The 24,217-nt window shown below is 41.6% G+C and overlaps 1 protein-coding gene across 5 annotated transcripts in view; it reads left to right on the forward strand.

Annotated features, from left to right (window-relative positions):
* med13a (mediator complex subunit 13a) overlaps positions 1–24,217 on the forward strand; it is a 66,951-nt gene that overhangs the window by 36,570 nt on the left and 6,164 nt on the right. The window contains exons 5-21 of one of the 5 annotated variants that reach the window (XM_079247324.1): positions 5,203–5,403; positions 5,514–5,720; positions 5,825–5,987; positions 7,967–8,077; positions 9,743–10,474; positions 11,713–11,929; positions 15,104–15,134; positions 15,886–16,007; positions 16,296–16,380; positions 17,511–17,713; positions 18,107–18,303; positions 20,354–21,264; positions 21,707–21,874; positions 22,177–22,400; positions 22,551–22,740; positions 23,439–23,835; positions 23,983–24,214. In XM_079247324.1, coding sequence (XP_079103450.1) covers positions 5,203–5,403; positions 5,514–5,720; positions 5,825–5,987; positions 7,967–8,077; positions 9,743–10,474; positions 11,713–11,929; positions 15,104–15,134; positions 15,886–16,007; positions 16,296–16,380; positions 17,511–17,713; positions 18,107–18,303; positions 20,354–21,264; positions 21,707–21,874; positions 22,177–22,400; positions 22,551–22,740; positions 23,439–23,835; positions 23,983–24,214 — 4,391 coding nt within the window. The remainder of the gene's footprint in view (positions 1–5,202; positions 5,404–5,513; positions 5,721–5,824; positions 5,988–7,966; positions 8,078–9,742; positions 10,475–11,712; positions 11,930–15,103; positions 15,135–15,885; positions 16,008–16,295; positions 16,381–17,510; positions 17,714–18,106; positions 18,304–20,353; positions 21,265–21,706; positions 21,875–22,176; positions 22,401–22,550; positions 22,741–23,438; positions 23,836–23,982; positions 24,215–24,217) is intronic. The other 4 variants (XM_079247325.1, XM_079247326.1, XM_079247327.1 and 1 more) reach the window with 4 other exon arrangements.

Here is a 24,217-nt window from a genome sequence, read left to right on the forward strand (position 1 = left end):
AAAAAAAATAATTACAATTTAAATGTTCTTGCCATGTGTAGTTTCTATTTTATCATATATATTTCTTTTCTATATCAGTTTGTATGTGCTGTGTTGGGTGCTGCTGCCAAGATAATGCACATATAATCTTCTATCAGCCTGACTGTCATTACAGATTGGCTTGCAGCCAGTTTGAGAGAGAAGTCGACGTTGCCACTGTAAATTATATTGTAGTGTAATTATAAAAATCTGCTGCTCTAATGATATTCCATCACTGGCTGCCTCCAGCCAGGAGCAAGGAATCCCAAAACTAAACTTTTGCCTGCTTTCACTTTTACTCCCACTTAGAAACGTTAATGTAATTACTGTAATATATATTTGTTTTACCTATGTGGGAGAGGAAATTGTATAGTTTCTAAATTACATTGTGTGACTTTAAACTATTTATTCAAAGATGTATTATGTAACTTTCTGACCTTAAAACTCAGCATCCTGGACTTGTTTGATGACACTGTGACATCTATCAAGATAGAAGCATTCTGTGAAAGTCTAGAGTAAAAAAACTTGCCTTTTTATTAGCCTAATTATTAAACATAATTATAGTTTTTAAAGCATCAATATCAGTTGTTTTCTGACAGCCTGGAGGGAATTCTTTAAAATAACTAAATCACCACTCTTCCCATGTAAATATGCACCCATCTGGAGGGAATTCTTTAAAATAACTAAATCACCACTCTTCCCATGTAAATATGCACCCATCTGGAACTATCATGTGCTTTTCTTGAGCTGATGTGGCTCAGCAGCGTCCTGAGGCTGAGGAAACACACCATACAACTTTTACATCCGGTTTCAGGAGAGTTTTGCTTTATGCTAGAAAACGCAGTGGCTGGTTTGAACGCACAGCATTGCTGATTCAGCAATGTAATGCAAGAAGATTAAAAGAGAGAAAGGAAGACAATAGCAGTCATCATAAGTTCATCTTTGCAGGCTGGAGAGGGCTAACGGTAGTTTGTTTCAGACAGGTTTAGAGTATGATCTCAGTGTTTTTATAAACAGTTGATTTACTTTTACTGCTGGATGGTAAGATTGTCACTATTTTTAAGAGATTTTGTAGTACAGAGCCATTTATCTACCTGATCGGACCTTTGATTGTTGCTTGCTCTCCTGTAGTCATATAACACATGGATATTATAATGGAGACAATAAATGAAAAGAAAGCATTCATTTAGCAAGCTGTTGGCACACGACGGATAGAAAGTAATTTATTACTTGACTGGCTGCCGCTCCTGCTTTTAGATTAGTCGTATTGCCAATAAAATGTCAACATAGTGGCTCGTTTTCGTTAATGCACTCTAGTCTTTAATTCAGTTTGTACCCAAAAATGCTTCCACATAGACATTTTACGCTACCTGACTGCCTAGCAGTGTGGTGTAATTTTGCAAATGTACAGTTGTTGGTCTGTGCTGTGGTGTGTTCTCTGTTTCAGTAGAGGCAGTTGTGGGCTATTAATAGATGTGTTGTCAAATGATATTACAAGTATGAATTAGAAGGGTGTGCATGTAGAAGGGCTTCCCCTTGATATTGCTCTTAATAAGATGGGCTCTGTAGTTAATGGTCTTTAATTTCTTCTTCTTTTTTCCCAGCAAAAACGTTGTTGTGGTAAAACTATGCAAACTATCGTTGAAATATGAAATGGTTACTGCTTACCCTAAATGTTAAGCTAAACATCATGTGCTACCTCGGCCTGGCTCGCTAAAAAATAGGTAAACATTAAAACGATAAGTAAATGCAGTCTGGAAATGAACTAAATGAGATTTTTAAAAAAAATTTTAATGCACCTTTTTGATTTAAAAAAAAAAAAAAAAAAAAAGAAAAAAAAAAGATGCATCACAAGACTCTGAGGATGCATTTTTAGATTCAGTGATTTAGCAGTCATCTGTCTGCACGCCTCCTCAGAATAATAATAGTGATCACATCCTCCATTTAGCATAGTGATTCCTGTATGGCTAACCCTTTTATTGTCTCTAGAGCCCCCCTGATGGGAGGTGATAATACCTCTCAGTTAAAGACTAGTGCCTGGACTGAAATAAAAATAGTATTGCAACTGGCATGTGGATTCCTATAGGGATGTTGATGGGTTTCGTGGTCATTTAGAGGGATCATATTGCTCCCCAGTCACCAGCTAATAGATACTTTTCATATACATGTGTTTGCTCTGTGTCGTCATTTTCCAGTTATTTAGTTCAGGTATTTTTCTTGCTGTGAGATAAACTACTTATGGTTTGAGTACTTTGTTGTTATGGATTATGTTGATATTGATCTGATACAATGTTTAATCCTCATTTTGATAGTGACGCCCTCGGGGACTCGTTGAGAAACCTACATCCATTAGATTATATTTTGAGAGTATTGATGTACCTAAACGATGCAGCCTTGTGTCAGCATAATGTGTACGAGCTGTACAATTAGCACACGGAGTGTCACTCCGTCTGTAAGCAGGTGTGTGTTTTCCCTGCCGCAGTGTATCTCCTCCTGGCTAACCAAGCATGGCGCTGAGGAAGAGCTGACTTCCACCCCCTTTCATCCATCCATCTCCTCCTCCTCTCCCCCGTCTCTCTCCCTACTCACCTCTGCCAAGCTTGGTTTACTGTGCGGCAGAGCACTCCGGCACGCAGACCTCTCCAGGATGTGACCTCATAAAAGGACGTAGAGTGAATGTAATGAACTCTCAGCCCATTACACTGATCTGAGCGCATTTGACATGTCTTGAGGGAGCCAGAGATGGACTTGTGGCGAGAGAAAGAAAGAGAGAGGGGCAGCGAGGGTGGTGGGAGGGTTGGAGATGGTGGGGTGGAGTGGTGATGGGGAAAATGGTAAACCATTTCCATAATTGTGCTGAATTTGATCTCTGTTCCAAAACTGGCCTTTGGCTTTGAGGGTCTTTGCACAGCAAGAAATGCTGATATTGGGAGGGAGGAAAAGCAGCGGGAGTGAATTTAATCAAGGTTAATATGATCTGCTATACATGGATGTTGTTGTGTACAGCAGCATAAATAACCTTTGTTCTTCCTGTTGTGATAGTCTGCTCTGTCAGCTGTAGCTTTGTTGTCTTGACTCAGAGGGCTAGTGTTTTCTGTGACCACCAGTTCTACAATAAATACCTGTGAAACTATGACAATAGTAAAAAAAAAAAAAAAAAAAAAAAAGATAAATAAAAAGATTTTTTAAAAAAAAAAAAAAGGTGACTTACAGGAGCACCAAGGTACTATAACCTATACGTTACATTTGCTACGTTTACATGGGAGGTTTTATTCCTGTTTAATTTAGAAAAAAAAAATTAATTCCGCTTTAAACTGATGAAAAATGACCATGTAAACACTTAATTCCTAATGCAAATTTCTATTTGGATTAAACTTAATTCTGATGGTAGTTGCTGGTTTATTTGTATTCTAATTCCGAACTATTTAATTCCTCTGTCATGTAAACCTTCATTCCACTCTAAGTTAATTCCGGTTGTACTGAGCATGCTCGTTACCTTGTCCTGTCCCGATGACACGCATTGTTTTGCCTCCCGTGTTCGGTGGTCTATCTTTCTTCTCCTTCTCAGTTGCTGCAAAAAGTGAAGTAGTATGCTGGTGTTGAGCTGCTACTTCAAAATTATAATAAAAATAGTGGCAAAACTGGTACTTATTATGTAGTTTTTAACAAGTTACGACTGAAAAGACGAGAGGCAGGGAGCCAACTTTATTTCCGGTTTACGTCATACGTCATGTGCACCGTCTGTCCAATCAGAACCCTTCCCAACCCGCCGCTCTAAAGAGGAATTAAGTGAGGACGTGTTTCATGTAAACCCTCATTCATAATTATTATTTTTATGTAAACTCGTAAGAGAATACGTTAATTCAGAATGATTAATTCCATAATCAAAAAGCATCATGTAACCGTATTGATTGTAGTGTAAAGAGTGACTGTGAAACAGCAAAGATAATATCAAGAAACAGAAAATCACTGCATTGTTTCCTGTGAATACCTTAATCCTGCACATGAAGAGCAGAATCTACCTCTGCTGTTCAGAAACTGCCATGTAGAGAGGTAATCACTGGAAATGAGTGCCTGCAGCTCATAACCTATGCAATTACACAGTGGGTATAGTTTCACTGCAGTCTGTTATTATAAACAAAAATTGCAAGAAGGCGCCCCAGTCACCAAGCTTGATGCATCTCATCCTCCTCTTTTTCACCTTTTTCCTTTTCCTTTGTCCCCTGCCATTTTCCTGTCATAAAATCTTTTTTTTTTTTCTTTCTGCGAGGCAGCCTCTGGATCAATACCTGGGGACAGAGGCCATCCAGTCTAGTAATGACAGAGCATAGAGCGACATTAACAAATGCTCACTCTCACACCCACCCACCCAGTCAGTCAGTTTGTTGTACCATTATAACCCCTCTCCACATTCCTCTGCGTAATATACACAGTGAAAGATGAAACATGGTGTATATAAATGCATGTTGCTGGTTGAGATGCTTATGGTTTCTGTGCTCACATGCATGCATTATGCATTCTGTTTTATGGGGCTATCTGCGTTGGCTGATGGATGTTGGTCTGTTCTATAAGAAGCGTGATTGGCTCCCTCTGTTTGACCCTCATACATTTGTGAGGTCTAGTGTGTTTGCCAAGGAGCAGCCCTTTTTATAAGCCTGTGTTTATGGGCTTATGGAGACTGCCGCTTTCCAATTATTGGCATAAGAAAAAGGTCAGAGCGATGCTGATTTAGCTGGAGATGACGGAGTGGTGGTGAAAGGATACATGTAAGAAGAAAGAATGAGTCGATGATAAGGATGAGATGAATGTGACTGCTGTACAGGTGAGTACAGGAAGGAGAAAGTTGGTGGAATAACCGAATGAAATGAAAGACAATCAGATGGATATAGGCCAGGATGGACGGATGAGAGGGAAGGTGGTAAAGAAGAGAGGTAAATAAGTAGAGAAAAAATTGGCAGATTTGAGAGGACAGTGAAAATGATTTGGTTGATTTTGAAACAATGAAGTGTAACGATGTAGAAAACTGTTGAAGTAGGAGACAGATGTAAGACTACAAGAGCTAGAGAACCGAAGAAAACCAAAGGTGAAGGAAAGACTCACAGAAACAGTGGAGGAAGAAAGTAAATGAATAAATGTGCTGGATATAACTAACCTCGCTTCCTTTTTCCTCTTTCTGTCATTTAGTAATCCTGAGTCCATTTGGCCTGAATGGGACGCTGACTGGTCAGTCTTTTAAGATGTCAGATCCCCCCACCCAGAAACTGATTGAGGAGTGGAACCAGTTCTATCCCATCAGTCCCAGTGCCAAGGAGGGTGTGTCAGAAGACAAGCCCGAGGACATGGACTGGGAAGATGAATCTCTGGCCTCCGTGGAGGTCCTCGTCGGTCAGTTTGTATTTTTGATAAAGTCATCCAACTTTTTCTCAAATGTAGAGTTACCTGTATCACGTTTATCTGGTTTGATTTCTAAACGCGGCCTCTGTTTTTTTACGTAGGTGGTGTGCGTATGGTTTACCCAGCCTGCCTGGTGCTGGTACCCCAGTCAGACATCCCCGTTGTGGCCCCTGTGGGGTCTTCCCACTGCACTGCCGTCTACTCGGGTGGCCACCAAGTGCCTGCTTCCCAGCGAGAGCCTGCCATGTCTTTGGTGACCCTCACCCCTCCCACATCACCTGAGGAGGCGCACACAGGTAGTTGTGCAGGTAGAGTGTAGATTGGAGACTTGAGGTTTTCTCCCTGAACACAGACTTGGTAAGTTTCCTCCTTTTGTCAAACGGTCCGTTAACCTCTCCCTTCATCCTTTCAGTGGACTCTCACTCGACCCAGAAGTGGGTTAAGATGCCTTCATCATCTGATGCGTTCAGCGTAGACAGAACAAGCCACCATGGAGGAAAGATTCCACGCCGGCTTGCCAGTCAGTTAGTGGAGCATGTCTGGCAAGAGTGCAATATCAACAGAGCCCAGAACAAGTGAGTCTGACAATATATCTTATGAAAGAACCCAGATTCCTTCATGATACCATAAAAGAAATAATTTAAAACATATTTTTATACTACAACAATTCACTCACAAGTACTGATAAAGATGAATATTAAGATTCTTTGAATAAGTGGTACTTATGATCTCCCTCCAGCAAATGATTAGGCATCTCTTTATTACCCACTTTAATCATTCATGTTAGCAGTTGAAGACTTCTTGTGCAGCCAGAAGATGTGTTTTCTATGCAGGTGTTTGATTGAAGCACCAGAAAACAGACATGCATTTGTACAACGGTATGAAAGATGATACATGTTGATGATTTTTTTTTAGCTTGTCTGAACTGAATGGTCCAGTAGCAATTCACTTTGAATTAGCAGAATCATACCTAAATAATGATAACTCTTCTGTTTCAGACAGTAGAGAGTTGATAAATTAGTTTATTTTTAGATATTTGTGCAAGCAGAGGGGAAAATGCGTTATGTCATAACCATTCACTTTGAGCAGAGTTTAGCGGCACTTTGCCAGGTTAATTTTCTCTTTTCATCTTTTTAGACTTGATAAGTACTTGTATGTAATCATGTTTATTGGCAAGGTTGTTGCCTGTGGTTTAACTGTATTCAAAGAAATGAGATTCATGGATCGCGGTTGTGTGTCGAGCTTTAAGTGTGAATTCTAAAGAAAATGGCTTTCTTTTAAACTCCGCTGACAATGCAACACTTTAGCCTGTTAATGTCCTATTGATACCAACAGTATTAAAATCATATTAATGTAACTTTGAAGGGTTTCTGTATTGAATCTATGTTGATGTCTGATACGGCAACCAAATGAAAACCTTCGTGCGGCTGACGTTGAGTCAGTGCTGGATAACCGTGACAGCAGATCAATGTGGAGTCGTCTAAAATGTTGGTCAGCGGGTGCCGACAAAATTAATGAAATGTTGGAAATTTCATCATCAAATCTTTGCCGTTATAAAATGTAAAATCATTGACACATTCTGTCATCTTATCAATCAAACCATTCATCCACCACAACTCCAGTATCTTGTTTTTTTGTTTCACTGAAGCTGATGTTTTTAGTTGTGGAAAAGCAAAAAAGGAAAAATGTATGTTTAAACCAATTAAACTCGTCTACTAAATATATCATGTTGCGATAGAAACATGCTTCTAGGTGGTGATCCGGTATATGATCTAATTTTTTTGATTAAAGTGATAAAAGGCTATTTTTTTAAACACTTAGATTTACTTGATTAAAAGGTTTCGGTCCACTTGTTTTTGCCTCTGTGCTGCAGCAGCAGCAGCAATGCAGCTTTGTGCCTCCAATTTGATCTAATTCTTCATACTTTTTCATTGTAATAATGTAGTTTTCTTAATGAAAAACATATTTTTGTTAATGAAATGTAAAAAAACATACCTTTTGCAAGGTGTCCTGATACCAGCCATTGAATCCATTTATACCTTTGGTGTAAAATTTTACTTCGCATCTGACATAATTTTTTCAAAGTTGTCTTAGTTAATATCTAAACTGTTGTGTGAATTCTGTGGAAGCTTAAATGGTTATTAGGAACACAAATAATTAAAAATAACTACAGTTTTGTTCTCTGTTGTATACCTAAACATCAGTGAGTCTTACACATTTGGAGCAGCCTGGGATCTGTTACCACTTGACCAAGCACAGAATGTCAGCTATAGTTAGCTTTTGGATTGTCAGCCAAAATATTATCGCTCCAAGGATGGTGATAAATCAGCCTCTCACCACAAAGCTCTTACCAAAGGCTGCCACTGTACACCACAGAAAAATTAGTCAAGGATGCCCGCTTTTCACCCGTAGTTATTTCCAGATTGATGTTCGCTGCATTCTGTGAAAACAGGCTGGGTTTCCCTGACATGAAATACATTTTTATTAAAGGGCTGAGGAAGTGTTTGAACTCCAAAGCTGGAATTTGGCTTCTTAATTGTTTTTTCCTCCCCAGGCGGAAGTTTCCAGCAGCAACCAATGGTACCTGTGAGGACGAGGTGACGGACAAAGTGGGAGCGTGGGATTTTGTGGAGCCTTCACAAAGATCCTACTGCAGCTGTTCCAGGTCAGTTGCTTTCAGTGTGGATGGCCTAAATATGCAGGTATTGTTCACACATGTGCACTGGAGAGGTTTGAAGGCTTATACCGTCTCTTCAGAGCTTGGAGAGCCTGAGTCAGCACAATGTCTGCAAAGTTATATCCACTTCTACACTGTGACAGCCATATTAATCTTCCTATCTCTCAATTTATCACTATTTTGGGCGAATAAGAGCAGTGGGGGGCTGAGACCTCAGCTGGGCAAGGTATCTTTGTAATTCTGACATTTTCATTCTTACCACTGGGAATAAGCTCAGGAAGACGGACCTGTTTAGGTTTGCAGTGGCCGTCAATGTTTTTCACACACATTCCTGGTTGACAAAGGAGCTTAAACTTTAATAGAAAACCCTTTTTTTTTGTTTGTTTCCTTTGTAATTTCACCTTTTTTACATCTCTAAAACACACTAAAAGAAAGCCTATACAGTGAAGGCTAAGCTCCTTCAACATCTAACACATTAAAGGCGTGCAGGCAAGTGATTTTAGAAATGATTAGATATTTGTTAATCTTGTTTTCCTCAAGGGGGCCTGAATCTTGATTTAAAACACAATTTTTTATTTAGTTGATCTCTTTTCTCAACAACTCTCTGAGCAGCCAGCTGTTCAATTCTCAGAAAAGCATCTAAACAACATTAACCTGTCTGCTCCTCTCAGTGCTGTATTCTGGATCAAGGGCTATCTGAAATGTGTTTTCATACCACAATCTATTCACTTTGTACATAATTCTACTGGGAAATCCTCATCTGGGACTGGAATAGCAAACTTGGACTGCAGATTAGGCGAATCGGCTGGGGCGTGTTTATTTGCTGGAAGCCAAACAGTATTTTGGCAATGGAGTTATGAGGAGAAATGCATAACCGGTTTTATGGTCATTAACTCTGTTTTGTAAATGAAAACTTCATTATGTTTCTGCTTGCATTGTTGTCCAGCTGTCAGGACATGCAAGTAACATTCATCATTAGAGAGTCACAGCCTCCTTATTAACAACATAAGAGAGCCTTTATGGAGGCCGATAAAATGGTGATGCCAACCCGAGACTCTTTGACATGTGCCTGCAGGTTTGTAAGAGATCTTTGCACGAGATGAGTTTGGTGATATTAGCAGATAGTTGGCAGGCCCCTGTGAGCACAAAGAAGCCTCTATGTGAGCTTTTCATATGTAAATAACAATAAATGACCCATTATTTGAACCAGTAGAAAGCAGTGGGAAGGAGCTAGGAGGAATCTGGGTTTTTCTCCTTTTTAGAACTCTTTTGCTTTTTTTATTTTTTATTTTTTTTTTTTTAGATTAAATTTAATGGAAATAAAAATTCTCATAGCTTTCATGGATTAAATGTTGAAGTCTTTAAAGTCTTAATAAGGTTGATATATGAAGTGTGGTGCCACTTATTATTTGTAATCTGTAACTCTGCCTTTCTTGCAGGTGAGATTATCTGAGATAATCAGTGTTTTTGCAAAGAAACAGATGTCAAGCTTTTGGCAGATTTTACTTAAGCTGCATCAAAGCTCTTCATCAGGAAAAAAATAATCTCTCTGGGCCTCTTTGGGGTCTGTTTGTTCAGTTCATCTCTGTTGCTGTTGTGCTTGTTGCGTCCTTGTCTGATAATACTTTTTTCTGTCCAACTTCTCCACTGTAGATACAAATCACCAAAGCAGCGAGGAGGTAGCACCCCAGGACAACCCCAGTCAGCAGGCCAGCCCTCCCAGCCTCCAACCAAGCACAAAACTGGAGGAGAGAAGCCTGAAAAAGGTGAAAAACAGCAGAAAAGACCCCAGACACCCTTCCATCATCGCAGCCTGACCAGCGACGAAACATCCATGGAGACGGAAACAGCGGTAGGCCAGCGGCTGGCAATGAGGAGTCAGGATGGAGGAAGATTTCGTTCCTCAGATGTTACCTCCATCTCAAAAGCCCCCCAGCTCAACAGTGCAGGGCCCTCAGAGCAGACCAACTCCCCCCAACCTCCACCACTTAGCCCCCAACCTTGTGAGCGTGGTGATGATTCCGGGGAGGGCATGAAGAACCCTTCAACCCCCAACAGTCAACACTTTTACCAGACACCCCCAGAGCCCTGCCTTGTCGGGGTGAAGGGTGGCAACGAAGAGCATGGAGGGCCAGAATGTCTGAATCAGCATTTCCACACCCATCACCCCCACCTGCACCCTGGAGCCTCCACCTATTCTGAGCCGCCAGAGCCCACCGTATATGTGGGTGCAGTTGTCAACATGGAGGATGACGGCTCCCACGCGCCATGGCGGTTATTCAACCTTCCTCGTAGGAAAGAACTGGAGCTCCCCATGCCGCTGCTGCCCGCGGACAAGCTAAGGGAGGAGGCCTCGGCATTGCAGGACCTGGTGTCGGTCACAGAGTGAGTATCATCTGCCAGAAATCATTATTGAGTGTCCTCTTTTCTTCTGACACACGCCGATTAAAACTTCAGTCAAACATCCAGGCTGTCGCTGTTAAAGAGACCCTGGCAGCTTTCACAAATCCAGAAAAATTAGTAAAAGTCAAGCTGTAAAACTCGCCTTCTTTGTTTCTACCTCTTGTTCTTCTCACTCCCTTCCATCCATTAGCTTTAGAGTGTCTGCTGCGGTGTTCAGCTGCACACAGCATGCTAAACTCTCTCCATCTGCCCTTTTGACATTATATGTCACCAGTGAATCGGACCAGCTCTACTCATCGATTCCCACACATAAACAGACTAGAGCTAAAAAAGAAGAGTGACTATAAAGAAAAACCTCAGCTGTTTCAGTGGAGTTAAATCTGATAGAATTGCTGCCTTGCTTGTTATCAGTGTGGCAAGAAACTTTTACTGAGAGAAAGCTGCTTGCAAGCAGCGGGGGTGGTTCGTCCACTGTGAAGGACGGCAGGGTGACCTGCAGGAAAGCAGGGTGGGTGTATAGGGAGAATTATCTGTGGGGTTATGCAATCCCAAGGGGCCAGTCAGTTGGTTGGCCTTTTCTAGTGAGCTGTAATCCTTCCAGCCACAGCTCTGAATGGCAGCTAATCTCTTGCTCAGGCCACTGCACACCATCACCTTGCATCAGAGCTGGACAAGCATGTCGAGCGGGCAGAAGCACAGAGAAATAATGGAGCCAGCGAAAGGGAGGGATGACACATAAGTTGGGTTAGTCCCTGTTCTCCTGTCAAGCAGCCAGTCCCCCCCCCCCCCCACTCCCCCAATCTCCCCCATCTGTCCCTGCTCTGTTACATATGAGGAACAAGTAAGCCACAGTCCCAGGGACATAAGGGATTTTGAGGAGTGATGACAATGCAACAGGTGAGGTGATGCAAGCGTACAAACAGGCATTGCTGGGGTCGTCATGGTTTCAGAAACACAGCAGAAAAATAATTGAAAGCCAACCAGATGCATTGGTTTTGTGGCATGGCATCTGTCAAAACTGCAGTTTGACACTTGTAACAACAACACTGACATGTTTTGAGCCAACAGCCCTTTTCATTTTCTCTGTAAACTTTATTTTTCTATAACTGATCAAGCTGTTACAGCAATAATATATTGTTGAAGGCAGAACTTACTCACACATGAAAGATGTTTCCTATGCCCTCTCCTCTCACTCAAACATTTTCTTTTCTTCTTTCCAGTGTGATGTCTACATCGAAATGCCCGCTTAAGGTGTCTGAAGAGCGTGTTCAAATGTATCGAGCCAGGAGGAACCAGTACCTTTCTGCTGCTGTAACAGATGGAGATCACGAGCCGGAAGTGGACCCTTATGCCTTTGAGGAAGGAGATGTTAAGTTCACATTCTCGAACAAGAAGGATAAGGCAGGAGGAGAGCGTGAGCCAGGAAAGAAACATAAGGTAAGGCAAGCATAGTGGAGGAGTGAGCCATGTTTCTTAACCAGTCTTAGCCTTGTTATGTTAGGTGCTGTAATGGATTTATTTCGCCTTCCTTTCTTTAATAATTCTCAGATGTTTATGTTGGATGTGATATATGGCCACGGTGCAACTATTACATTCTGTCCCATATGTCGAATAAATGATCCACTAAAAGGCAAAGAAACTGAAAGCAGTTTTTGCCACTTGTTTCCATAACAACAAACTGCACTACAATATACCACACTGTCAAACGTAACCTTTGTGTGACTCGCACTTGAAACTGTATCTCCCACAACAAAAGATTTACACCAGCTCTCATTTTTGCTTTATGCATCTTGCTTAAACATGCACAGATGGGTTGCTCACACTTTTATCTTTGATGTTTCTCTGTAGAAATAAGTTTTATATTTTAACTGCAGTTTATGCTGACATTGTTATTTTTAGCCTCTATCATTGTGTCGTTGATGGGCTTAAGATGATTGACTTAGGTAGAAGTAACACGGTTTTACTTTTAAAACTGTGTTTGATGCCTAACTTTAAAAATTAAGTATCGTTTCGAATCTTTTGAGTGGATTTTGTAAAGTGGAAGCAGGATGGGTCATAGGTTATATATGAGCTTATGGTTGACTAACTTGTGAGGATTACTTGGGATATTTATGCAGCTACACCACGCCAAGTGATGCTGGTGGCTCTTTATAAATTTAACCCTTTCATGCATGAATTAATAAATAAATACAGTATCTTGCCTCTACAGACATATGCAATCATACTATTTTTGTTTATTAGTGATATTTAGAATTTATAATGATTTATGATTTATTCATAAAATATTTATAAAAAGATATAAAAGCATGATTATATTATGTAAATCTTAAAAAAAATATAAAATATTGCTGTGTCATCTTCTTTTCCTATCTATTGCAAAGGCAAACTTGCATAATAACATTATGTTCAGTTATATCATATATTTATTAATTTTTCCAGTGAGTGGAAATGTATTGGATGACTCATTAAGATCCACAGAAGGGGTTTATTTACAAAACTACCCTCCTCATTAATGAATATGCAAGAAAAAAAAACTTGTAAATAGGTGTCCACTAACCGCTGTGCATGAAAGGGTTAAACTTTAACATGCAGCTCGACATCCTGCCGATTCTTTTGACCTGGACTCGCTGAACTGTCTAGAAATCAGCTGCGCGCAGGCTGTCTTCAGTCCCTCTTGAAGTTACAGTCTTCCAAAAAACAAACAAAACAGTGCAGCAACAGTTAAAAAAAAAAGTTGCCAAGCTGTGAGGTTTCTTTTTTCTTTTCTTTTTTTTGACAGGAAGCATATACACCCCACTCACACTTTTCTCAGGGCAAAAGGGGACAAGAGGGCTGATTTTGAACATCTGGGAGCAGGCAAGGTAGAAAATAGGCCAACAGCATCCTCAGCAACGCTGCACTAAAAATAACAATGCAACCACTTTCTACATACATCCGCTTTCACTGGCCAAGTCTAACGGAACAGGAAACCATTCCTGAATCACTTGTTATTTTTGCCCAAAGGAGTGCCAAATAGTTAGCTGGTCCAATTTCCTTTAACTTATGTTTTTCCGATTTGATCTGCCCACTCCTTCCTCTTCTTTCTATTCTTCTCTGCTTATGTTTTTGTTTGCTATTAGCTTGAGAGAAAAGTCACGTCTTTGTTGGTGTTTACCCCTGCCTTTGAAAGGGAGACCCTCTCTTTCTGCTTCATGTTTGCAGCAGGCTTCACAGAGCCACAAAATCTGGCTCACTGAACAGTAAAAAACACAGTGAAATATTTCCCTTCTCCTCGGTCTGCTGAAGACCGCTGCAATCTCCCCGATCCATGCTGCTGTTCTGGGGTGAAGGCGGTTCTCAGTGGAGTGAAAAGTCTCTTGAGAATCAGTTTTTGCAAAGGAGCACGTCTTCTGTCTGTCTGTCTGTGTAATTTGTTTTGTGTAAATTCACATGGTTTCTTTTTCTTCATTTTCCCCTGTTAAATCCAAAAGTTTTGAAGCACTTTGACATGAGAAACATTTCCATTATTATACCTGTATGCATTACGGGGGGGGGGGGATTAAGTAATTATTATAAGCCATTTCATCCCTTATTGAAACGGGTCGTTTTGGAGCTTGACAAACATCCGACACTGACTGCTCATCAGAATATTAAACCAGCTTCTGGTGGCTCACTCCAGTGCTGTTGTCCTCTGTGTATCATACATGAGTGTCAAGGAGCAATGAAGCAGTCTTTTAACTGGAGAGCTGTTGACAGCACTGCTGGTCATGTGACGCGCTGTAATGACCACATGATCTGATCACCGCATAGAAGTGCAGTGTCTGCTGCAGAAAGTAAAGGAAAAGACAAAGGAAATAAGGAAGGGAAATGTGTTTGGGGGGGCAATGGGACACTTTACCGGTAGTCTTTTTTGCAGGATGTTAAGACTCAGATGCATTTTCCCCGCCAAGGCTGAGTTATTGATAGTGGGTTAAGCGTTATTGCTACCTATAGATTGTGGCCTTGGTGTGGATGTTTTTGCGCTGCTGTAGATTGGGCCTTTAAGGGAGACAGATTAAAGCCTGTGTTACTCAGAAAGCAACCCTGGAGCGTAATGAAATCAATGGTAAGGACATAACAGTCACGTTCCCCAGCTAGATCTGTTCAGCACGCTGTGTTACACACAAGACATCATAGGACCGCACACTCACACAAAAGGGCAGTGCTGGCAGATATTAAAGTCCTATCAGGACACTAGACATCATTCCTTGGATCATGATTTTGTTCTGGTCTGTACTGGAAATCTTTTTTTTTACCACAGCAACAGCAAACGCAGCAGAAGTCATGTTTTTTTTTTAACAGCCGATATTTTTGTTAATAATAATTTGTTAGGTTGATTTTAAAAAGCAGAGTCTGCTGGTTTCATGTGGTTGTCTGTAATGCTGTATTTGTTGATCTCTCAATAGTCTAAGTCACAATTTTGGGTCCACAGGAGTTGAAATAGCCAAATTTTTCCACATTAGTGAAGTAAAATATACCCAGCCAAGAAGAGACCCCTGCACAACCAGTTAACCTCTGAACTGTCAATTTTTAGGCCTATGGGTGCACAGTTTCTTTTGTTCTTACAAATCTGTTATATTTTTCTCTTTACAGGGTGAAGATGGAGGAACAGGTCCATCAGATGGTGAGTAGCCTTTTTATAATAATGTTTTTATTTATTTTTTAATATATTATTACTTTGTATTGATCTTAATATTATTTTAATATATTTAATATATGTTAATTTAATATATTATTTTTAATAAATATTTATCATTTATTTATAAATAAATATATATATATATATATATATATATATATATATATATATATATATATATATATATATATATATATATATATATATATATATATTTTTTTTTTTTTTTTTTTTTTTTTTCCTTCATTTTTTTAATGAGGGTTCCATTCTAGCCAAGAGAGTAGAAGCACAGTCGGCATTTATACGTTCACTCTCTAAAGACCGAGATACAGTGACAGCAGAGAATATAGTTTGCAGATGGATGATTTATTATTTGACATATTGAATAAAAAAATTGTCATTTACAGTCTGAATTCGGTATGTCAGTGGAAACGATTGGCTAAATAAGTAACATTCACTCTGGGTGACTTCTCATTCACATCTCATGGAACAGATTTGTCATGCCAGAAGGGTTTTAAAAATTAAATTGAGAAGGAAATCAACCTCCTGTTTGATTGAAAATGAATGTGACTCGAGGACATTCTGGGTATTCAGAATAAACAATCAGAGCTCAAAGCAAAGTGTTTCAGCTCATTAAGTTCTCAAGCAACCGGAATCTGCTCGGAATAAGATTTTGAGCTCAGAAATATTTGGTGTCAGCGCCATTTATGCTTTTTATGTGTTTGTGTGTGTGAAGATGCTCAACGTGCAGCTGCCCACAACCGCATGGCCTCTACCAGCCTCATCTACGAGACGGACCTGGTAGTGTCCATCAACGACCTGGACAACCTTTTCAACTCAGACGAGGATGATCTGACGGTGAGTGGAGACCTGGGTTCACACTACAGTGGGTATCTTATTACAGAATGTGGTCTGGGACGGTGTGTGTATGTGTGCAGTTGTATTTCTACCAGCACTCGCGTTTCCTCTCTGCCCTCCAACTGACAACACTCACTATCCACCACTATTAATCCTGAAAGATGTCATTTGTGATACTAACTTGCAGCTGATGTGGGTGTAAAAGATATAATAGGGGAGAATTTAGAGCTGTGTGAACTTAGTGAAAGTAACGGTCAGGTGCTAAAAGTCTCGTTTTTCTGTCTACAGCCTGGCTCCAGACGACCAGTGAACGGAACAGATGAAAAATTCGGCAGTAAGGAATCAAAGCCATCCACGCTGGACACTGGATCTTGTATGTATCTCTCCATCTGTCTCTTGTTATCCCCGAGTTTCATGTATCCACCAGGATACATGAAACTCAGACCCCGCTTGTTGACTCTGGTAAATTAAGGATCGCAACTAAGATTTGACAAACTCAACGGTTGCTGTTGGATTCAGATAAGTGAATTACACCAGATCCCTTTTTTCACTTGATGAATTTAAATATCCTGGTCCCACTTTGCTTTGCCACCTAGTGGTGAACAATATGATTGTAACAAAGATCAGTCCATCACTCTTTTGCTCATCATTGTCAACCTTGAGGTGTCTTGTCGCTGATGTGTCGTGGTCTCCTGCACACGCTCTGTGTGTTGCCAGGAAAACATAATGCATTAACTGAGGATCTAAAAAGAACGTAGCTGTTAGGTCAGCTGATGTCTTCGCTTATTAAATATTTCAGTCCTTTGTCTTTTTGCCTTAGGTTGGTTTTATCCTTCAAACATCTTGCAATTACCACACGGTCTGACAGTAACAGGTTTGCATCCTCTGTTGGATCTTTGCATTCAGGCTGTTCAACAGAAAAAACTTAGCATTCTTATGCAGGCTTATCCTGTGTACATGAAAGCAGCGTATAAAGAGAACTCCTGCTTTTTATCTGCCTTTCAACTTCATGACAGCATAACTCCAACAGCTTTGCCAGATTCTGTAAATAGACTTATTGCATGAAAGCAGAAAAGAGCCCCCTGAAAATGACAAGATAAGTGTTCCTAACTATGTAAACGTTTCGTTGGTTTTTGGATGAGATGCCTGTTTGACTTGTCTCTAATAAGCATTTGTTTTTTGTATGAGATGCAGTTGATTAAAAGAGCAGCACACTTGTCATGTTTTGTCTTCTATTCAAAGCAAAACAACGTACATCACCAGGCGACTTGACAGAATATAATGAAATGACATCTTACATTGAGTCATGCACCTCATTTGCATACTTTTTCCTTTGTTTTTGTCTCAAGGTGATGCCAGTTTGGTACTTTTAATATAAGGAAGCAAAATTTCTTTTATAATCACCATCTTGAGATGTTTAAGTTGGAGAATGCCCCCCCCCCCCTTTTTTTTTTCTTTTTCTTTTTCAAAGACCAATAACCCCTTGTTACTCTTTTCCACTAGGTGCGGCAGACTTGCAGATGTTTCCCACACCTCCCTCTGTGGACTTCACTGGCAACTCACCCATGAATGTGTGCACCAAGGAGTACGGCAGCATTGAGCCCAACATGGGCATGACCATGCTGGATGGTACCTCAGCTCTGGGAGGCCACTTCAAGATCGAGGTGGAGGAGAGCTTCTGCAGTCCTAAACCATCTGAGATTAAGGTCAGTCTTGGTTTGTGATTGTCAATAGAACCAACACTGACCTGATAATTATGGTATCAGACCAACATGCATAGAGGAATTTACTCCCAGAAGCAGAGGATGTCAAAAGAAGGAATGGTGCACTCATTTTGAGGCTCAAGATTTGAAATTCTGCCCCATGATAAGGAGCCTGGGTCCAGCCATTATTATAACAAACACTGCCTCTGTTCAGATGCACATGATCAAGACGGCTCAAAAGCAGCTGGAATGTGATTCAGTTTATGTGCTCTTTGTCACACATAAATAATATTTCATGTTTGTAAATAAAGCTACCATATATGTTGTGTTCATGAGCTACTATGTAATCTTTAAGTCTTTAAAAGATAAAGATATATTATTGTGTTCATCTTGCAGGACTATTCCTTTGTGTACAAGCCAGAGCTGTGTCAGGCATTTGTAGGCTGCTCCATGTTCGCTCCACTCAAGACGCTACCCAGCCAGTGTCTCCCACCTATTAAAATACCGGAAGACTGCATCTATCGACCAAGCTGGACCATGGGCAGGGAGATGCTCAACTCTGTGCCTGTGATGACTTTCCTCAGCAAAGACAGGTATGCTGCTGGTTATCACTTTTTTTTTTTTTTTTTTTTTAAGGTTAATTATGTCACATTTTAGCTTCTTCAGCTGGTTTCAGATGTTGTCCATAATTTATGATGACAATTTGAGCAAAAGGTCACAGAGGGGCTTAAATGAAGAAGAAAATCCGAGCTCTGTGTCAGGTTGTGTCTGTTGTGTGTGCATGGAAAGATATCTGTACATGCTTCTCTCTCTTTCTTTCTACACACCAACTGTTCGCTCCCTGGACACCACCTTAGCGGGCAGCTCAATTTCCCATGCATGGCTGCCTCAGGCAGAGCAGAGAAATGAGTGTAAAATGACTTCTTGGTTGACGACGGGGATTATCACTGGAGTGACGAGATGGGGGCCCCCACAGCGGCTCCATGCCACCTCGTTGCTCATAGCAGCTTGGTGTCTTAAGTATATCTGTCACTGCTCCTCTTAAATTCACCTCTGCTGCTGCCCATGATGTGGCTTTTCATCAAAATCTCAAAACAAACCCTATTTTGTTGTTTCCTGGTTTCATCGCACCCCACATCTCGACTTTTTCATCGTAATACACACCTTATTAAAAAATTTTTAAGCCATAAAAACCTACATTGTGTGTTTTGAATTGATTTGATTTTATAAAACGCCCAAATCCATGCAACTTTACAAACTAATCGTATAAACTGCCCTGGAGGAGAGGCCAAAGCATTTCCTCGACATGCTCATGACTGGAAAACGTTTTGGCTTTTAACTCGGAGGTGAACTGTCAGCTTACAGTTTAACAAACACGCTCAGCCTGAGCTGGATGTGGTGACAGATTTTTTTTTTTTGTAAATATTTAGCAGAGCTGTTTTTTTTTTTTTTTGAGTTTGCACTCTTGCCTGATGATTGACATTGACATTATCCAGATGCATGACAGGAAATGTGGCAACACAGATAAACAGGTTTTTAAACTGTTTTGATAACTATTATGTGGGTAGATCTTTGCTTTTGAAGTTTCACGTCACTGATATGCAAAAGCTGCAGCAACAATAAGTTTGCAAAATCCAAGTATTGTTTCTGAAGCTCATCAGCCTTTTTTTTATTATTATTTTACTATGATAAAAACATGAAATTAAAATTTTACTTTAACATTTTCCTATCATGTTTTAATTGCATCTTGGGAATTTTTGCATTTAATACAGAAAAACATTCTCATATCAGGCCCACAAAGCATTGGCTCTGAGTAGGATGCATACGTTTGTTGGATCTGGTGTTAATGGGTTATGGCGGATTGTGCAGGGAGGGACAGATGTCTGCACTTAACAGCATTTGGCCATTGTCCAAAGGGGGATTGTAAAAGAGCTTAAAACGTGGTGCTGGTGCTGCCTTTGCATCTTTATCCCACGGTGAATGGGCTGTTGCTGGAGAGAGGCTTGTGCTGGGACTTCCTTCTAATGGGTCTGTGCCAGGAGTTGTTCCCCTCATACAGCGAGGGACACGATGTGCTCACCTTCCCTTTTCGATGGCTCTCCTACTCTGCCGTATACTCTCTCTCTCTCTCTCCCTACCTTCTCACAGTTGCTCGCCAGCCCAAAAATAACCCTTACCTCAGAGGGACGCTTGTTGAAATGTTTATTGAATGTCTTCCCCTGTGCTTCATCCTTTCGCTACCCGCTTTTCCCTCTTTTCTGCATTCTTGTTCTCTCATGTGTAAACATGTGCACAGTCAAAACCCACTCTGCATTCCTTCTCTTGTGAATGTTGTCTTGCCCTACTGCCTTATTACTTGAAATGTCTTCACAAATTTGGTGAGACAGTTGGAAAATGGTTTGTTATCTGCAAGCGGTGCACAGAATGTTTCTATTCTCAGAAACCTTTAGAAAATAATGTTGTGCGGGGCATGTTCCTGAACAATTGGATGTATCATACAGGACTTGAACAGGACATGAGATAAGATTTTTATCGGGATATAATCGCTAGGAAACATTGCAAACATCGCTTGTTGTAGAACCTTTCATTCTGTTCTAACAAGTTTTTGTTTTTTTGTCTGTTTTTCCTCCTGATCCTCCACAGTGTTGGCAATACCATGGATCAGGACTACAACCAGACTTACACCCCTCAAACCCACACTCCCTTTATGTCAAACAGTGCTCCACCAAGCAACAGTGGGGCTGGTATCCTGCCTTCACCTGCCACCCCGCGTTTCTCAGCCCCCACCCCCCGAACGCCTCGCACACCACGCACACCTCGCGGCCCCTCAAGCGTCCAGGGTTCACTCAAGTATGAGAACTCGGATCTGTACTCGCCAGCATCCACCCCATCTACCTGTCGACCTCTGAACTCTGTGGAGCCGGCCACGGTACCCTCCATCCCTGAAGCACACAGCCTCTACGTCACACTCATCCTCTCGGAGTCGGTCATGAACCTCTTCAAAGATTGCAACTTTGACAGCTGCTGCATCTGCGTGTGTAACATGAACATCATGGGAGCTGATGTTGGCGTGTACCTGAGCGACCCGGTCGGTGAGGCCCAGGAGCCCTGCGGCTGCGGCTTCAGCGCCGTCGTCAACCGACGGTATGGAAACGGCTCGGGCCTCTTCCTGGAGGATGAGCTGGACATCATCGGCCGTGGCTCGGACATCAGCAGGGAGGCAGAAAAGCGCTTTGAGGAGCTGCGGCTCTACTCGCTGGACAGATGTGGGGTTGGAAGAGGGGACTATATCCCAGATGAGCTGATTCTGCTCATGCAGGAGCAGTGCACCAACCCCTTCTCGCCCATTGCAGTCGCAGATCATGACATGGTGACACGGGGGCCAAGTGGGGCCCCTGTGTCTCCTTGTGTAAGGGTGGAGGAGAGGGACTACCACAGTGACTGCTACATGGCCCTGGAGCACGGCAGACAGTTCATGGACAACATGTCAGGCGGCAAGGTGGACGAGGCACTGGTGAAGAGCACCTGCCTGCACCACTGGGCCAAACAAAACGGTGAGAAGACTTTTTGTTGCTAAAAGGGTAGACCATGTATTAAATCTGGAATTTTATTCAGATTTTTTAGGCAGTTTTTAGCAGGTTTTTTTTTTTTTCATTTTGATTTATTTTTCCTTCCTTCTTCAGTGGTGTTGGTGAAGATGCAGAGGGAACTGGGCTTCCTAATGCTATACAGTTTAAAAATAGTTACTTTTCAGTACAAATGTTAAAATTAATTTAAATATTAACCAAATGGCGAAATGACTTTAAGACTTTATTTAAATAAAAAACCTTTTTTAAGTTCCAGTTTTTTACTGGATTTGCTTTGAGATACACTTTGCATGTACATAATACCAGAAATCCAAACTTTTTTTAAAGTGAAGGAAACAGTAAAGTAAATTTATTATAGTGTTCCTCCTGTGTTTTGATGAGCTTCTCCTTTTCCACCTTTCTTCCACAGCAGTGGATGTGAGTGCGCTTTGTTCTCAGGATGTGCTGCGGGTGCTGTTGTCCCTTCAGCCTGTTCTCCAGGACGCAATCCAGAAGAAGAGGACGGTGCGGTCGTGGGGCGTTCAGGGTCCCCTCACGTGGCAGCAGTTTCACAAGATGGCTGGACGGGGCTCTTACGGTAAAGCTTTATAGATGCAGAATCAGTTTCAGGCTGCTAAGAACTAAATTCCAGGAGAAACTCTAAAAGTGAACTGACACAAAGCATTTCAGTCTCATCTTTGAAGTTTGTGCACCTGGTATTTGGTATGTGTGTTGGGTTAGAAAATCTGTCAGATCACTGGCAGTGTGCTCCCTCTGGTGTTGTCCAGATGTCATATCTAGTGGGAAAGCCTGTCAGATATTTAACTGTGCTCGGGCACCGTTCTCACTCTGTTTGTCTCCATTTCCCCTCCTCGCTCGGTTTACCCATCACTCCCAAAGGCACAGACGAGTCTCCAGAGCCCCTGCCCATCCCCACCTTCCTGGTGGGATATGAGTATGACTTTGTAGTGTTGTCGCCGTTTGGTCTGCCCTACTGGGAGAAGCTCCTGCTGGATCCATTTGGCTCCCAGCGAGACGTCGGGTACCTTGTTGTTTGTCCTGACAACGAGGCCCTGCTCAGCGGTGCCAAGAGCTTCTTCCGAGACCTCACCGCTGTCTACGAGGTAGAAAAGAAGGCTGTTTTATCGCTGTGTTCCAGAATGCTGCTTAATACAGCCAGAATAATAATCTAAAGCTTATGATTTATAACAAATATAGTTTCTGTAACTTAAAATGAATAAATCTTTAACTTTTAACCCCTTGTTTTTCTCCAGTCTTGTCGGTTAGGACAGCACCGGCCCATTTCAAAAGGCTACCCTGATGGGATAGTCCTTGTAGGGGGAAGTGGAGCCAAGAACCTCATGGATCAGCCAGTCAGCGACTGGTTCCTCAAGGCTGCCAGCGGCAACAGCGACGCCTTCACTAAGCTCAAACTCTATGCACAAGTGTGCCGCCACAACCTCGGTACGTGTCTTGTGTAATCACATTTATTGCTCTTTTACTGCCGCATTTCAGATTCTACACTCTTATGCTGGTGCTTGATGCTTGGTTCAGTCATCTTTTTGTTTCATTATCACCTTCAGTTCCTCTCGGTTTAGTCGGTATAATTGAGCTTTATTATTTAAAAGAAAAAAAAAGACTAGCCAGGAAAACCTTGACTGCTTAAAGAGCAGTGCTTTGAAATGCCAAAGAAGTGAGATCAGTGTAGGAGGAGGTTGAAATGGAGTGAACAGAGATTTCTTTTAATGCCTCCTCACCAGAGATAGAAGTAGCTGAATGGATTATGTTCTCTGTTTGCTTGTCCCATTCTTCTTACACATGTACATTGGCTGAAATTTAAAAAAAAAATTGGGCTCGAAATATTTATTTGGGTTCTAGAGTGTGATCAAATTTATTATCAAAGCTAACTGTGAACCTTAAAGAATAAATGTCCTAATATGATAAAATGACGATTTAATGAAATGTTACAGCTTTGTCTTTGATCAGATCTTATTACTGTCTGGACATGAAAGAGTTTTCCATCTTTATACTGTGTTACGAGTTTAGAGCAGGCAGCATATGAACTGCATCTTGATTGGCTAGCAGATGTGATTTATTCTTTTCCTTTTTTCTTGAATTTTGTTTATAAAATTCCACTTGTGTATTTCTGTTTTTCTGTTTAGCTCCATACCTCGCATCACAACCGTTGGACGGTTCCCTCCTCACACAGCCCACTCCTCCACCTACATCCAACCAGTCATCATCCACACAACAGTCTAGCTCCACCTCCAGCACTGTCAGCCAGCAGGGCTCCTCAGTTTCCAACAACAGCAACAGCAGCAGTAGCAGCAGTGGGTCTGGAAACAGCTCAGCATCATCCAACAGCCTTGCGACACCTTCAGGACAGCCTGGCAGCACGATACCATCTGCCAAGCCCAACTCTTTTCCCCCTTTTGGAAGCATAAGCAGCCAGGGCTCCCAGAGTGGACAGCAGGGACAGCAGGCTGGTACCCAGAATACTGGCACCTCAGGGGACAACTCCAGCAGCCAGCCCCAGGGGACAGCCAAGCCTCCTGAAAGGTACCGTAGAAGAAAATCTTCCTTTTTGCTAATTATAACACTTTTATGAAGCAACTCTTTTATGTTTTCCAGTATTCCCGGGTGCTTAAAAAGTTGTTAAAGATTGCAAACTTTTCTAAATGTTAGGCTTTCTTGTTTCTTCTCCAGCACTTTGGAACGAGAAAAGGTTGGCGTGCCAACAGACGGAGAGTCCCACGCGGTGACGTATCCACCTGCCATAGTTGTTTACATTGTGGACCCCTTCAGCTATGAAGAGGCTGATGGTGGCTCAGGGCCAGAGCCAGCCCACTCCAGCGTGTGGACGCTGGGTTTGCTGCGCTGTTACCTCGAGATGCTCCAGTTCCTGCCCCCTCACATTCGGAATTCCATATCTGTGCAAGTA

This window comes from Telmatherina bonti, assembly GCF_933228915.1.
Source record: "Telmatherina bonti genome assembly, chromosome: 10".
NCBI classification, from domain to species: domain Eukaryota; kingdom Metazoa; phylum Chordata; class Actinopteri; order Atheriniformes; family Telmatherinidae; genus Telmatherina; species Telmatherina bonti.